Source organism: Andrena cerasifolii, chromosome 12, assembly GCF_050908995.1.
Source record: "Andrena cerasifolii isolate SP2316 chromosome 12, iyAndCera1_principal, whole genome shotgun sequence".
NCBI lineage: Eukaryota > Metazoa > Arthropoda > Insecta > Hymenoptera > Andrenidae > Andrena > Andrena cerasifolii.
In genome coordinates, this window is record NC_135129.1 from 10,944,680 (window position 1) to 10,959,843 (window position 15,164).

The 15,164-nt window shown below is 45.3% G+C and overlaps 2 protein-coding genes across 4 annotated transcripts in view; both read left to right on the forward strand.

The window, feature by feature from the left end:
* Positions 1 to 15,164, forward strand: part of LOC143375596 (membralin) — a 74,669-nt gene that overhangs the window by 10,004 nt on the left and 49,501 nt on the right. For 2 of the 3 annotated variants that reach the window (XM_076824898.1, XM_076824899.1), the window contains exon 9: positions 7,125 to 7,208. The exons of the other annotated variant lie outside the window; for it this stretch is intronic. In XM_076824898.1, the coding sequence (XP_076681013.1) occupies positions 7,125 to 7,208 (84 nt within the window). The remainder of the gene's footprint in view (positions 1 to 7,124; positions 7,209 to 15,164) is intronic. 3 annotated transcript variants of the gene reach the window in all.
* Positions 525 to 3,362, forward strand: LOC143375600 (cytochrome P450 9e2-like). Its single transcript, XM_076824906.1, has one exon. The coding sequence runs from the start codon at positions 925 to 927 to the stop codon at positions 2,467 to 2,469; it is 1,545 nt and encodes a 514-aa protein (XP_076681021.1). The 5' UTR covers positions 525 to 924; the 3' UTR covers positions 2,470 to 3,362.

The following is a 15,164-nucleotide window of genomic DNA, read 5'->3' on the forward strand; positions in this document are numbered from 1 at the left end:
TTACAGTTAATTAACGTCCGCGCGAGATTGATAACGTTGCTGTAACTGTAGATCTGCTCCACTGCGCACGGTCATTGATATAAATCCAACGCGGAGCCGAAAACATAATCTGCAGCGTCTCTTTTTTCACGAATGCGTCTAAAACGCATCGACGGTCTCCAGCAAAGGTCGTAATTATTATTCATCGAACACCGTGCATTTCTTTCCTTGCGAAACCAGATTCTTGGCGAGCCAGACCTACCTACGACTAAACGAGAAATATCTTCCCCGCTCGTGCAAGTGTTTTTATTTCTCCGATGTATCAAAACACCTATTAGCAGTGGCGAATTCTTTCAAGAAGAGAAAATGTACTATCAGCCACTAACGCGAAGAAGCATTCGCGTGCATAATCCCCTTCCAACACTAATAAAAAAAGAATTACTCAAAGTACCCTGTTGCGTAGGCCACCCAGCGAATTGTTAAAGAAATAATACAAAATTTGTCAAAAGCAAAGCACTTTGTGCCCCACAATTACATTCACCCTCGATCTGGGCATAATCGCCTATCAAACAGGCACTTAATTTTAACTGACAAATTGTAAATATTCCTGCGCAATCCGTCGTAGTATGTTCAAAGCCTCGCCGGCGTAAAGTCCAAACACAAAGCAGAACGGCCGAGGTATCTGCCTTCTTATTTTTACACGGATATCTGTAGCGAGTGCCGACGATAGCAGCTCGAAGCCGCAGATACACTTTCTGCAACGTGCTTCCCGAAACTACCAGCGAGGAACAACGTAGTCCGTTTACGTGGTTGATGTAACAGGCCACCTACTCCCACCCTCGCCGTTGCTCGTGCAACGACAAAACCGTACGCGTGTGTACGTTCATATTTATAAGATTCCACCTAGTCACGAGACAGAGTCGCTCGTAATCCATCCTCGTGGCTATGGAGCCACCTTCGTTCTCCATTTCGTTCAAGCTCCTCGTGATCGCGCTGGTCGCCGTCGGTTTGGCCAAGCTCGCGTTCATATTGCACCGGCAGTACAGTTACTGGAGGACCAGGCATGTGCCCTACATCTGGGCGATGCCGGTGTTCGGCTCCGGCTGGAAGATCTTCCTACGTCGCGTCAGCCTCCCGGACCACTGCAACTACATCTACACCTATCACCCAGAAGCGAAGTACGTGGGCGCGATGGATTTCGCGACGCCGACGGTGATCATCCGCGACCCCGAGCTGATCAGGGACATAGCGGTGAAGCATTTCGAGCGGTTCCCCGACCGGCAGAGCTTCATCAACGAGCAGATGGACCCGATCTTCGGGAGGAACGTGTTCTCGCTGCGCGGCGCCCGCTGGAGGGAGATGAGGAGCACCCTTAGCCCCTCGTTCACCGTCAGCAAGATGAGATTCATGTTCGAGCTGGTGTCCAGATGCGCCCGGGAGTTCGTCGACTATTTGCACGATCACACGGAGTTCTCGTCCTCGACGGAGGCGAAGGACGCGTTCACCAGGTACACCAACGACGTGATCGCCACCGTCGCCTTCGGGATCAGCGTGAACTCGCTGAGGGACCGGGAGAACGAGTTCTACAGAAAGGGGGCAGACGTGACGAATTTCGGCGGCGTGTTCCGCCTGATCAAGTTCCTTCTGTTCCGCATGAACCCGCGGTTAACCAGGATGGCCGGGTTCACGTTCCTGTCGAGGGACACGGCCAACTTCTTCCAGAAGGTGGTGTCCGAGACGGTGAGGACGCGGGACGAGCAGAACATCGTTCGGCCGGATATGATTCATCTTTTGATGCAGGCTAGGGACAGAGAGAAACCAGCCGCCCAGCAGATGACCATAGACGATATCGTGGCGCAAGCGTTCATCTTCTTCCTGGCTGGCTTCGACACCTCTTCCACGGTCATGTGCTACATCGTTTACGAGCTGGCGATCAATCCCGATGTCCAGGAGAAGCTGCGCGAGGAAGTGGACCGTTGGATGGCGAGCGGCAACGGGGAGATCTCCTACGAGGATCTGTCGAGGATGGAGTACATGGAGATGGTGACTTCGGAGACCCTCAGGATGTACCCGCCTCTAGTGCTGATCGACAGACTGTGCGTGGAGAAGTTCCAGCTGCCCCCAGCCGAGCCTGGCTACAGCAGCGTAACCGTGAAACCGAACGACGTCGTCTTGTTCCCCGTTTACGCGCTGCACCACGACCCCAAGTACTTCCCCGACCCGGAGCGGTTCAACCCCGAGCGCTTCAGCGACGCGAACAAGGATAACATCGTCCCTTATACCTACATACCCTTCGGCGTGGGCCCACGAAAATGCATCGGGAACCGTTTCGCTCTGTTGGAAACGAAGATCCTCATTGCCTACCTTCTGCGCAAGTTCGTCATAAAGCCTACCGAAAAGACCAGAGTGCCGCTTGAGTTCAGTAAGAAGAACTTCTCGATGACCCCTGACGATGGTGTCTGGGTAGGCTTGGAGAGGAGGAATGTTTAGATTTTCTTGGTGTTCTGTTTCTTTATGAGTGTGGATAGGTTGCACGCGGATTGATGAATCATGAGTATTTGTGTGGCTGTTAGTTTCCCTTGAGATGCTTGTTCGTGTGGTCTGAAATTATGGTGTTGTTATTTTTTTTTTTTTTCGAATTTCGAGGATAGCAGTTGTAACGTGGAGGGTTAGTTTCTGTGTGTATGCTGTTGGAGCTTCTGAGCGCACTAGATCATAATTGGTAGGTACAGATTTGGGTATCGCTGGATAGAGTGATCATTGGATCTAAACCTGAGATCAGTTTAGAAATAAGAATGTCGATAGCTTGGTGTACAAATATCGTATGCCTACTTTTTGTGAAAATTCAGATTTCACGTGCGACAGATAGTTCTTTATCCTGTATAAAAATCACGTTTGTATCTACTTCGTGAATTTGTTTAAAAATAATCTTTTTATTCATCGAATATCCCTGGATCTTACGTGCCATTCCACGTTTAAAGCTGTGTTTCTCAAAAAGTGGACATACAATATTTGTACACCCAGCCATCGATGCTTTCTAAGAAGATATCGAATATTCATGTGTCTTCGCTAAAATCCTCGTATTCTTTTTAATATCGGTAAAGTGCATTCGTAAAACTGAGAATGTTCATTCACACTCCTCGTGTTTAATTGTTACCTAGCTCACAAGATTTTAGTGGCAGCGGTAGAGGTGTACATACAAGTGAATGCGTATTATTTGAATAACTGCCGTAACATAAAAACTTTGTTCGCATTGAACGAATTTAGCAATGTTATCATTGTGTATGTGACGAAGCGAGTCTCGAGTGACAGCGTGATTATGTAACGCCATTGATTGCTAAAACCAACAAGGCGTTTGTCATTGAATAAATACTTTTTACGAATTTTATGCAGATAAACACAGTGACTCGCGGAGTATCATTCGCGTGATTTTATCTGATTAATGTGTCGTTCCATTTATAGCGACCTCGCGAAAGTATTGCGCGCTGATTTTTTCAACTTTTTTCTGCCACATATTGGTGAAAGCGATTACGCAATGCAAAGTATCAGATTGGGAGAGGGGGGCACGAACTTAACTGAAGTAAAGTTCAGTTATTTTTATGTATTTTTTTTTTCATCCCATCGTTATGGTATTTAAGTGTAAATGCATTTTGTTCAATGTGTAGATTCTTAACTACACTGGAATCTGCAGTGTAAATTGCGCGGTGTTTAATACTGGTCGTGTCAGGTACCACATTTAAAGTTCCTTTTTTCTTTCAATGGCTGATTAAAACGACCTTGTTCCAGTTGCAACAATCTCATTCTGATGGGCGTGTTTTCGATCGTAGTCCTGCTCACAAATGTTCGAAACGAAGTGTACTTACGATACTGTACTCACTGAACGTGCAGTGGCTGACTTATGTAAGATATAGTAACATAAAAATCATATCCGAGGATCTACATTACAAACCAAAAAAATAAGGAAGCAGCCTGTATATTCTATCTCGCCTGTGTTTATCATTTCATTACCAGTAATTAAGTTCTCACGACGCAGACAACCGCATCAAACTTTCCGCAATAATTATTTTTTAGTACTTAACTGCAACCGTGAAATCTGCTACGATCCTAGTTTTAAGTAGTATAAGGTCGTATTAATCAGCCAATTATGAGCGATAAAAGATCGTACCTTTTTCTGGACTTTAAAATCGACTAATTGAACTGTTGTAAATAGAATATTTACAATTGCCTAGGATTCCTCTATATTACAACCATTTCTGTAACCCCCAAGGTTTGTTTACATCTTCTTTATTTGCTCGGTGCACTTCAAGCTTTATCAAAGAGCTGTGCCACAGTTCTTTCAACTTTAAATCTAGCTCGGTCGAGAATAACAGACACTTTTAGAACTGCGACTAAGGAAAGCGTTTTTAAATCCATCTGGCACTATAAAAGGAACGATTGATGCAGCGTACGTATCTTCTTCCCTCGGCTTTTCTTTTTGCAGCGATCGATAGATTATACTATTAATAATAACATCACCTCGAAACACAAGTACGTAGAGTAGAAGACCGGTATCTAATCGCGCGTTGATAGCGTTTAATATTCTCTACGTGTGCAAGGTCTAATCGTGCACGTTACCATCTTTCTTTTTCTGCTCGCGTTGCTCTATTTGCCATGGAATCATGGTGGCCTATTATTACATCCGTCTTCGTTCGCGTGCACGATCGTCCCCCCGTTCGCAATCCTGTCGACACGAATAGTGCATTTCAAATATCAACGAGCAACCATCGCGATTACGATAATTGGGAATTCACGAGTGTAATCGGCTTGCGCGATATTTCAGAATTATTGGCAGAAAATCTAGCTGATCGACAAATTGCCGGTGATTCAAATTTCGAATTCTTATCTTCCTCTGTTGTACGCTTTGTACGCAGTTTATCGCCGATGCGATAAAAACAGAGGGCAATGGGTTCGACGACCGACAAGGACTTTTCACTGAAGTGCTCCCAAGTGTTCATGAAATCCTCTATTTCTGTTGCGCACTCGACGGGCAGGCGTATAATATAATCAGAAAGAAAGCACTCGTCCCTTTTTTTTTTCTACTCGCGCTCGTGATTCGTTCGCTGCTTGATTTGGCGAGTGTCTCGAATCGAGGAGACAGTGACCGGAGCCCTTTGACATTCATCGAAAGCCGTGGAAGTTTGATTAAAAGAGAGTGGGAGAAGGGCAGAATACGAAAGAGGGCAATTCGAAAGTTTAAACTAACTGGCGAACAAGGGAAGCTATTTTTGCTGGTTAATCGTTTGAAATATACATTTGCATAGAAAAACACTGCAGAGGGTAACTTCTGTCTTCCGTCGCCATCGCCGAGTTTCGGATGTTTTAGGCAGTTTCAGGGTTGCCGAAGTTTTCGTTACACAAGACTACCAGTCTGTTTTCGTTACGTCGAGCTTTCTCCTGCACGCTGTCTCCCTGTTCCGTTTCCACCCGCCGCGGGTCCCCTTCTTCTCCCTTTTCGTCGTCTCGGACACCCAGAAAGTGTACTCGACAATTGCGTAATACCTGCGAATATCTGCGATCGACTTTCAGTCCCCGAAACCCCATTTGGAGCAACCGAACTTTCGTCGAACCCAATTACTACGGGATTTACCGCGTGCCACTTATTCGCCCAAAGTTGGAGTGATTGCAAGAAATTTCGGAAGATCGAACAGTGAAGATTAATAAATCCTTGCTCCTTCGGCGTAAACCTGCAGTTCGCGTAAACAGAAATTCTCTGAACGAGCTGAGGGAAGCCGAGTTGGAAATTAGAGGTTCGTCTGATGATATTAGGGACACGGGAAGGGATTCTGAAACGATAATTTATGTCGGCCTAGTTGGAAGTCCGAAAGTAGGCTGGCTTCATTAAAGGAAAATAGGCAAGCGGGGCAGGGAAAAATAATTGCACGACACGCTAGGCGCTAGGTGGAGTTCAGATTACATAGGACAAGATGGAGGACTGGGGAGTTTTAATAAGCCGGTGGGAGTGGCTTTAGTGGGTGATATCTTGGAATCTAAAATTCATTAAATCGAAACACCACGGGGCGGGAATTTGCGAGCAGCGATACTACGGCCCTATAAAGAAGGCACGACACGCGTCGTCGTTTGGGAATAGCTCGACTTCCTAATTACATCCGCGACGCCTCGATTAAGTTATAGAGGAGGGCACCCTCGTGGAACTTTCTTACCTACGAAGAATTAACTACTCGGTGTACATCGCCGCTGCAACTGACCCAGAGATCCCGTTCCATTTTTAATTCCATTCTCGAAGGAATATTTCCTGAAGGGATTGGAAACTTTAATCGTTCTTAGGCATGGCTTTCTGGTAGTTAATGAAGCTGTTGGGTGACCTGCTTTCTGTACACATTTTCAGAAGGAGTTGCTCGCTACTATACTTTCCATTTCATTCTTGATTTAGACGATTCACGTTTAATTGGATTGAACCAGCATAGTACTTAGGTATTAAGTTGTTTCCGGTGCTCTTTGTAAATAGAAAGTATTTGAAGTACAGTTGAAGTATATGCGCCCTCGACTCTACGATTCAACGTACCTATACAACGACCTAGTCTTCGATCTATTATTTATCAACTGCTCCTTGCCGCTGCTCGAAGCAATTAATAATTACATTCCGCGACACACGGTGGCCATGGCGGAACGAGCGGCCTGAATTAATGGGAAATCGTACACGGATTATCCGGCAGCAAGTGGAATGGAAAGCTTGCCTCCCATCTCGAGGCGTCGATCGGAAGTTTGCCAGAACTTAAATCGAGATCGCGGAAGTTTCGAAATTAATTTTTATCGAGCTTTGAACCGAGTCGTCGAACGCGACACGATTCCTTCACGGCCCCTCAACTTGTGTAATAACCTCCCCGCCCCTCCCTTGCAGCTCCTCGTCACGGACTATCTAATAAATATTAAATTCGAGCCGTTCGTCGCCGAGCATAACGATTTCGATACAATGCCCCCCGCCATTCACAGAACGGAATACGAAGTACATTCTTATGAATCTCTCTTAAACTCACTCACCCCCTGCTCCGACCGTAGACAGAGCGTTTCGATCGACCGTGGCCGCTTCGCGCCGCCATTCTTACCGATCTTTCACGTGAAATATACTTATTTCCCCTTCGTTTCAGTGGACCTGCTACAAATGCTGGAGTTCAACATGACGGTGTCCTTCCCCGCTGCCACTCTGCTCACCGTCATCCTGGCCCTCGTTGGTGAGTCTCTAAAAATTCATTTCTCACCCCCGGCGCATGGAATTTCATCTTTGCTAAATCTCGCAAAGAATTCACCACCTGCTTTCGCGGACGGTTACGTAACGGGGTGGCACGATTCGTGCGAAAAATTGGAAAATAATCTCCGCGGTCCCTGGTACTTATAATACACAAGAAACACTTTATCCACTTTCCAAACTCACTTTATTCAGAATCATTGCCTAAATTATAGAACTAACTCTGAGAAGTTAGCAGGGTGACTAACGATGTTAGCCAGTTAGCAGAGTATCGGAGAGTGGAGCCAGGCGGATGGCAACATCCGCGGGTGTTAAGTCCTGTTGGCAGTGGCATCAAAGTTGAACGCGCGCCGCAGTGTACCGAAGGTGCAAAATATTAAAGGCCTTTTTACTAAATCACGTGCCTCCCCGGGCCTGGTTCGCCCCCGCTGATACGACGTTAGCTCAGTTACAAAGCTGATTGGCCGGGACGGTTAACCCAGGATTCTGCATAAATTTCTGATGAAGGCGCAACAGTTGGGTAACCCGCTCGGAGCCCATTTAGCAACGGTGGCGGCGTCGGTGGTTTCCCTACCACCGCGACGCCCATTTCCATTTCAACCTGAATCTCCTCTTCACGCTTCGCATGTCCGTCAGCGCCATCCAATTGACCTGCATAAAGCGCGATATCGCTAATCCTCTCTCGGCGCTATCCAACGACTCCGAAAACATTGATAAAATTACATTTAAGTGGGGCTGCCTCTTAGCTCTATAGCCTTCACTTTTCTCGCACTGGCAGCGATAAAGTAGCTGGCAGCGCGGCGTGGACGCAGCTTCAAATAAATTGCAAACGAGCGTCTGGGATCGAAACTAAAGTTTCTTCGGAAGCTGGCATTTTCGAGGGGATAGTGAAGAGCTTGGTGCAGGGAGACTCCCAAATCGCAAGTCAGAATTCTCTGTTCACGTATCGACTTTCGATTTCGACGGTGTCTGGGTGCCAGGTACGGGATGGTCAGTTTTCGCTGGAGAAGCGGTCAAGGTTTTCTCCTCTTCTTTATAGAGTGTATTGCGGGGCCACCAGTTGCGCGGCCGGGAGCCGAGTAAAATGGCGACAGAGGTGGTAAATTTCCGGATTCGTACTTGCTACCGTAAGGATCGCATAGGTTCTGGCTGGGTGTACGTGCACGTGCATCCACGCGTGTGTATACGTCGGGGCTTAGGGGTGGATGTTGAAGAAGGAAAAGGAAGCCTTAGGGAAGTTGTTATCTGGAGTAATGGGTTCCGGTTCCTGTGTCGCTTCCTGCCCTCCATCCGTCATCCTGCAGCTCTCTCTGGCGAGTACCTCTACGATTTCCCAGCCCTTCTATACGCTCCCCGTGCTCCTCTATCCTGCTATCAGCGCCGTACTTTCCATCCCTACCCGCCACCCTCCTTTCCATAGAAAGAACATTCTGCGTCGTATTTCTGTGCTAATAAACGCTGGAGAAGAGCAAGGCCCCATTGATATACGCGGGAATTTTCGTATCTATGGTGTAAGCGTTCCAACTTCCTATCCTCTTTCACGCTTGTTACTCTAGGCTGCCGCTCTGTTGGAGATCGTTTCCAGCGGGACGACGAGGGCGGAATAAAAAAAAAAAAGAACAGCATTCGAAAGATAATTGGTGGGACTGATCGAGAGAGGATCGAGTGGTAGGAAGAATATTACGCGCTTCGCAACGTTGCATAATAAGTTCTCGAATTAAATTTGACTTTAGTCTTTCGGGTGCCCCGCGTTTTTTCGTTGTTGGTTCAAGGCGAATGTAATCTTAGCGTGGATAAATGGTGACGTGATTTCTGGTGGAAATGGGGCGCGAAGACCGAGTGATTTTCATCATTTCCAAGAGAAATGATGGTGAGCTACTTTGGCCACATAGGTTCTGCAAGTGACAAATATGGACGAATAATTTTAAACAAAATACCGAGTACTCCCCTTATAAAATCGAACGAATTCCAACCCTTATGAAGGCACACTGAAACCATAATAATCCACGAGTGCGCGTTTGCCTCGTCAACTTTCAAGTTCAACATCCTCTAAACCTCTAAACCTATCTTTCCTCCGAGAATCTTTCATATCCCACTTTCAACATGTTTACAAAGCGTCATAAAGCATCTGCATACTAACCACCCCATCTTATTCCACTCGACTTTGGTATCAAGATGAGAACCTTATCTCCGAAACACCCTTAGCTCTTTAAAAAACACCAGCCCGGACAAAAGCGTTCCCTATCAGTCCTCATCAGACTCACCCTTTCGTTCGTTTCAGCATCCCTTATTACGCCCCTTATCGCGGGCGCCAAGTTGCGCAGATCGATACGCGCGCGGCACCGTTTGTGCGTTGCCCTCTCTAAAATTTCGTTGTTCCATTCGTCGTTCACGGCCGTTGCTTTCCTGATTCTGTCGCGGCCTGTGTGTATCGTCGCCGTGAATTCACGCGAAATCGACCGCGCGTCGCACGGCATTTGGCCCCGGGAACGAGCAGGAAGACGATTTTGCATAATGGAACGTCAAAGAACCGGAGTCACCGGCGCCCCGGCGTATCAGTGACGCATGATCGACCGCCTAACATGCTGTAAACACATTTTCAGGGACGGTCAGAACATGTTGCACTCGCTGCTGTTTCGTTTATCTGCTTACGACCCCCCCGTCGAAGCGGCTCTGCTTCTATCTGCGCCCTGATACGCCAGGAAGGCGCTATCGACCTGCTTAACGCGTGTTTCGCGAAATTCCAGCTTCGCCCTCGAGCCCTGTCGGATGGTAAATCAATCGTCGAGATATTAGTGAGTACCCTTAAGTCGCTCGAGTATCTTGAATTCTGGTAGGGTATTTTTGCGGAAGCGTCGAGGTCTGGAGGAGTCAGCATTTCTTTTCTTAAGTCTTAGAAAATGTGGATTTAGGGATCGCTACATTTTTATAACGATACACCCTACTACCAACCCTCAACGATCTGAGTAAATTTAGATCGAAGGTTTTAATTGTTAAAGAAAAGCAGCTTTATTCCTATTAGGTATATTTTATATTATTTTAAATGTTCTGTAGCTCTTGTTTTTTAAGCCTGAAATGGAATTATGTATTTGTAGTTTTAATAATTGTATAACGTAACAGTTGTTCTATGGGTTGGTAATTTTTGCAAACTAAAGATCACCAAATTATGCGATCGGTACTGCGTTTTACAAATTTTTTGTCATTTTGGGGGTTGGTAGCTTTCTGCATAACTAGGCCCAATTGAGGGTTTAGTATCTTTTACCAAGTTTAATGACTGTTCACTCGGTTCCGTGAATATTAATCTCTGTTTCAATGAAACTCAATTTCTATCCTTAAACACAAATTAACTCTGCTTCAATGCCTATCATTTTACCGGATAGTTGGAGTACTTTGTATCAAGTAGACACAGTTTATAAAATGAAGATCGTATGGTCCAGATCCACAACTTCAAGAATAAGAGATATGTGCCTTCAGCGTTCGTCACACCTCTAATAGATAATTTAGCGATGCCGTTGAACGCGATACACCTGCCGCTGGCTTATAAAAGCATCCCTGGTGCTCCATACATTTAACCACGCTGCGTCTCCTCGCGTTCGATGGAAATGCATCCATGGAATCTGGAGTTGAGCAATAGTTACAGAGCAAGTTGTTAGGGTTAGATAGTTGAATCAACATACAGAGCGTCATTGACCCACACCGTGTTCACAGAGCCTGAAACATGTGTACAATCCGCCTATACGTGTTCCAGGCAAAGCAAACACGCACGCCGCCCCGTTTTCTCTGTTTCTGCCTCCTTTGATGCCGTCTGCTTTCTATATAATTTCCATAGTCTGTGCAGCACGGTGGATCGGTAACTGTCAAAGCACTGGGGTGGGAGACAGGGTCGCGTTGTTGATCGAATTCCAGGCGCGAATTGACCAGGCATATAGATTGAGTGGCGACTCAAGGTGGCTTAAAAGAATAAGTCAGTGTAACGTGTTTTTTCATTTGATTAATATTGGTAAACGGAACGATGTTGTAAAGGTCGCTCGTCCGAAAGTTGCCACGATTTTAGAGGGTGAAGAATTGCTTTCGAGGGTGTATTGAATGTGGCACAGTGGGTCAGCTCGATATCGTCGAATTCCACGGCGTATTACTAGAGGACCCCCGAAAAAAAGGACGAAAATTCGATTGTTCCTGGCCTGATTTCGATTTGATCGGGGGTAAACGCGTCCAATCAAGGATTCCATCAAGCTGAAGTGCGCTCAGTATGCTCGGTCAGCGGGAAATATTATGTCCATTAGGTTCTGAGTGTTCCAGCTGTTGTGGTGGTCTGCTCGAAATTAGTGTCGGCCAGGCTTTGTTCGATATCGATGACACGTGAACGATGGTCGTGTACAGTTGACCACTGATTAACCACATTATTAGCAATCGTTCCTTCCAGGAACGACCATAATTGCGCCTGATTTTGCATTCCGTCGAACGTGAATTCACCAAGATTCACAGTTTCATCAAAGTGCAATCCATCTCTTTTAACCCTTTCTACCCTCCAAAACCCTGGAATCTACCAAAGCACCCCGGAAACCTGATTTGTTATTTACGAAACGACTGCCGCCCTCGGATGTTCGGAAATTTAGGGAACCTATGATTTTCGAAAGTGGCGTGTTTTTGGACGCGATAACAGGCAGAGCCGGGTTAGGAATCTCGGCGCGGCAAAGTGATTCTACGCGGAAGATGCAAGATACGCCGATAAAACGGGGAATCTCGAAGTTCGTCGACATCGATGTTCACGGATGATCGATCGGCATCGCCGTTTCGCGGATGTCGGCGTGCAGAAGCGTGTAAAACGGATGCGTCGCGCGCAAGTACGTACGTGTCGCACACATGCCAGCCGACTGTACACCTATCTTGTCAATCACGACTGCGAATTAGTTTTGATGCAACAGGGTCGCCGTGAACCCGACGTGGCGGAAATTATAATTACGCCACGGCTACAGGCCCCGCTAAACGTATAATCTAACCGTGAACCAGAACGGTCTTACGATCTCCCGAATAATCCCTCCTTGGATCGTCACGCCCCGTGCAACGTCGAAAAGTTCGAGGTTCTCGGGTCGACATTTGGTGCCATTAAGCGTGGGTGCAAGCTCCCCCTCCTCAGAGCGTAATTCTTGAAGAGGTGTAGCTCATGATTTTCATATTTCTGCTCCAACGCAGAAGTTGGAGATAATAGTCCCCACGTCTGAAGTCCCAAATGTCATCAGTTCGGTTCAGAGTGTTTCATTATTTTAGATTAAATGAGCGGTAATTTGCAAAGACGAAGATTCTTTCGTGGTAGCCTTGGAGGAATGTTTTACGCTTTCATTGGAACACGATTTTCCATTTACGACCAGCAATACGCGCAGATATGTACGCGTGCTTTGGCCCTCCGCGATATCGGTGATCAACACGGCGCAAAATTCTATCTGGAAATTATGCTGACCGATACCACCGGCGCATGGGACTTATCACAGTTCAGCTGGTCTTTTTTCCGCGGTTGCACAAGCCAATGCCATTAACATGTTTGCGGTTCGCTGACCCACGCGCGAGCCAGGATTACTCTTACTCAGGCGTCAATGAACCGCATGTGGGTTAAGACAGTTCCAACACCGAAGAGTCAACGACCCACGATTTCTTTTTCAAAATGCGCCTTCGGGGCATTGCGTCGCCGCCTGGTCGGTCGTTTACTTAGGTCGCAAGAAGAAAGTACTTACTTTATAATTAGTATTAGCACGAATTCAGAACTCGAGCGCAGTTTCGAGAAGAACATACCAATCTATGGAAACTATAATAATGAAATTTTGGAAGAGAGGAAATAATGAAGTGATACCAACTGTAGAATTATAATCATTCATGTACGGTTTATAAAATGATACATACCAAGCAAGGGAATTTTTATAAATATAAATTGTTTCACGGGTTCCTTTATATTTTTAGAAATCTTAATATGTAAAGCAGAAATGTTACGAAATGTGTTCCACCTCATTATGCCTAGCTAATCCAGATGATTGTGACTATTTTCAGAAAAAAAAATTAATAAATAAATATTTTTTTTTATAATACAGAATTTAAATTTCGGGCGAAACCGAGTAGTAAAGCTAGTAGCAGATAATTGCAAAGAAGTCATTGAATAGTTCTTGTAGTAAACACTGTAGGTACCAAAAATCAAATTTTTCAGGAGAGAGAACAAACTTGCTTGGCTTCAAATTATTTACAAAATTTCACTCGTTTTGATTGCTAAATGTGCTTAAGTATACAATAACTGAAAAGCATCACAAAATAGAAAACTTTGCGCATTAATATAGTCTAAATTCATGAAAAAAATAATTGTAGAGGTTACTGAACGTGCCATTCGTTTAAATTTGCAACAACTGTAAGTGCCAATCCTGTTTGTCCTTAGCTAATTGACTCTTACATTGTTTTCTACAGCAGTGGCGTCGGTCGCATCAGCGGCACCATATTTTAGCACTATTGGTCACTTATTTACAAAGGAAAACTGCATTAAAATTCTATACTATAGTATCACTATTGGCGCGTAGAACATTTTCTCCAAGGACTCTTCAATCATTCTCTGCGTTTGTTCGCGTTCAGTTGATCTTGCCATGTGTCTTTTATTGTTCGCGTCTTCAATGATTCGTATTCGTTTAATAGAAGGATGAAGGAAATAATTATCTGTTATTTGAATGGGGTAGTTGACCTCGCGTTTCACGCGATCGCCCACTAGGGATTACTGTGCGTCATTCGATTTTCTGGCCGTTTGAAGCGGTTTCACTTTAAACTGTCTAGTTGACACGAGTTGCCCGTATGTGCATCCTCGATCGACCAATATTACCCGCGCACGCCGATATTTATATGCTTGCAAATGGATCGGGTTTATGGTCACATTTATAGACATCGAGATGGGAGCAAGATAAACGGCACACGGGCTGCCATTTAATTTTCTTCTACTTTATTTCCATACCTTATGCACCACGGTTTAAAATTTCAAACGTAGCGTAGAAGTGGCATTGATGATGCAGCAGTAATAATTTCTGTTGACAGTAAAACTGACTTGGGGAATCTCTTCATTAACTAGACATATATTTAAAATTATAAATGGGTTTCTTATTCGTTATTGTTATTATTAAACGTCTTTATTACTCAGCGTAGCAGGTTACATCTACAGCCTATGCCGTCAGGTGTACATGCTTACGCGAAAGGCGAGGTGCAGCCGGTAGGCTGTTATTATACTGGGCCTTAATAATAAAAAACTAGACACCTCCATCTATAACAAAAAGAAAACAAACGAACCTAAATCTATAAAAAGTTATCCTCCGTTTTTTCGAATTCGAGACACAACAAAGTTGTAAAATACTATGCTTACAAGCTTGTAAAATATTCCTGTCGTAAAACAAAATATCAAGATCCCTTCCTACTCATTTAATAATCCACAAGATGCCTAAAGAAAAAAAAAGAATATCGCGGGCGTACATTATTCCTCAAGCAAGCGTCTAACACCCCAGAATCTACGCTTTCATAGAAACCAACACTCCATACCGACCCACACAGTCGAAGCCCAAAGACACTTGCAAAATCAACACAAAGATAAAAATGAACAACTGACTGTCGCGATTAAGCTCCGAGATATTTGCATCGTTCGCATAGAAGTCGAATCTCTTCCAGCCCCCGAAACAGCCGAGAAATTATTCTCGAGTAACGAGAGCATCCCTCCCCCCATTGATCGGTTCTTTCCCGCTTTTTTTTTTTGTCACGAGCTGGTAGAAAAATGCTGGCGACATAAATTGGAACGTTCCCCGTGCAATTTCAGCGTCGCGCGAGATTATCGGGCGTTCGTCGTAGTTGCTCGAGGAATTTTAACGTCTTTATAAAAGTCAAGAGGAAGAGGCGAACGCGTCGAAGAGCAGTTCTGCTTTCCACGAGGTCGGTC

Bases quoted from the DNA above. Each gene is read 5' to 3' on its own strand.
- LOC143375600 (XM_076824906.1), top strand. From the start codon at position 925: ATGGAGCCACCTTCGTTCTCCATTTCGTTCAAGCTCCTCGTGATCGCG.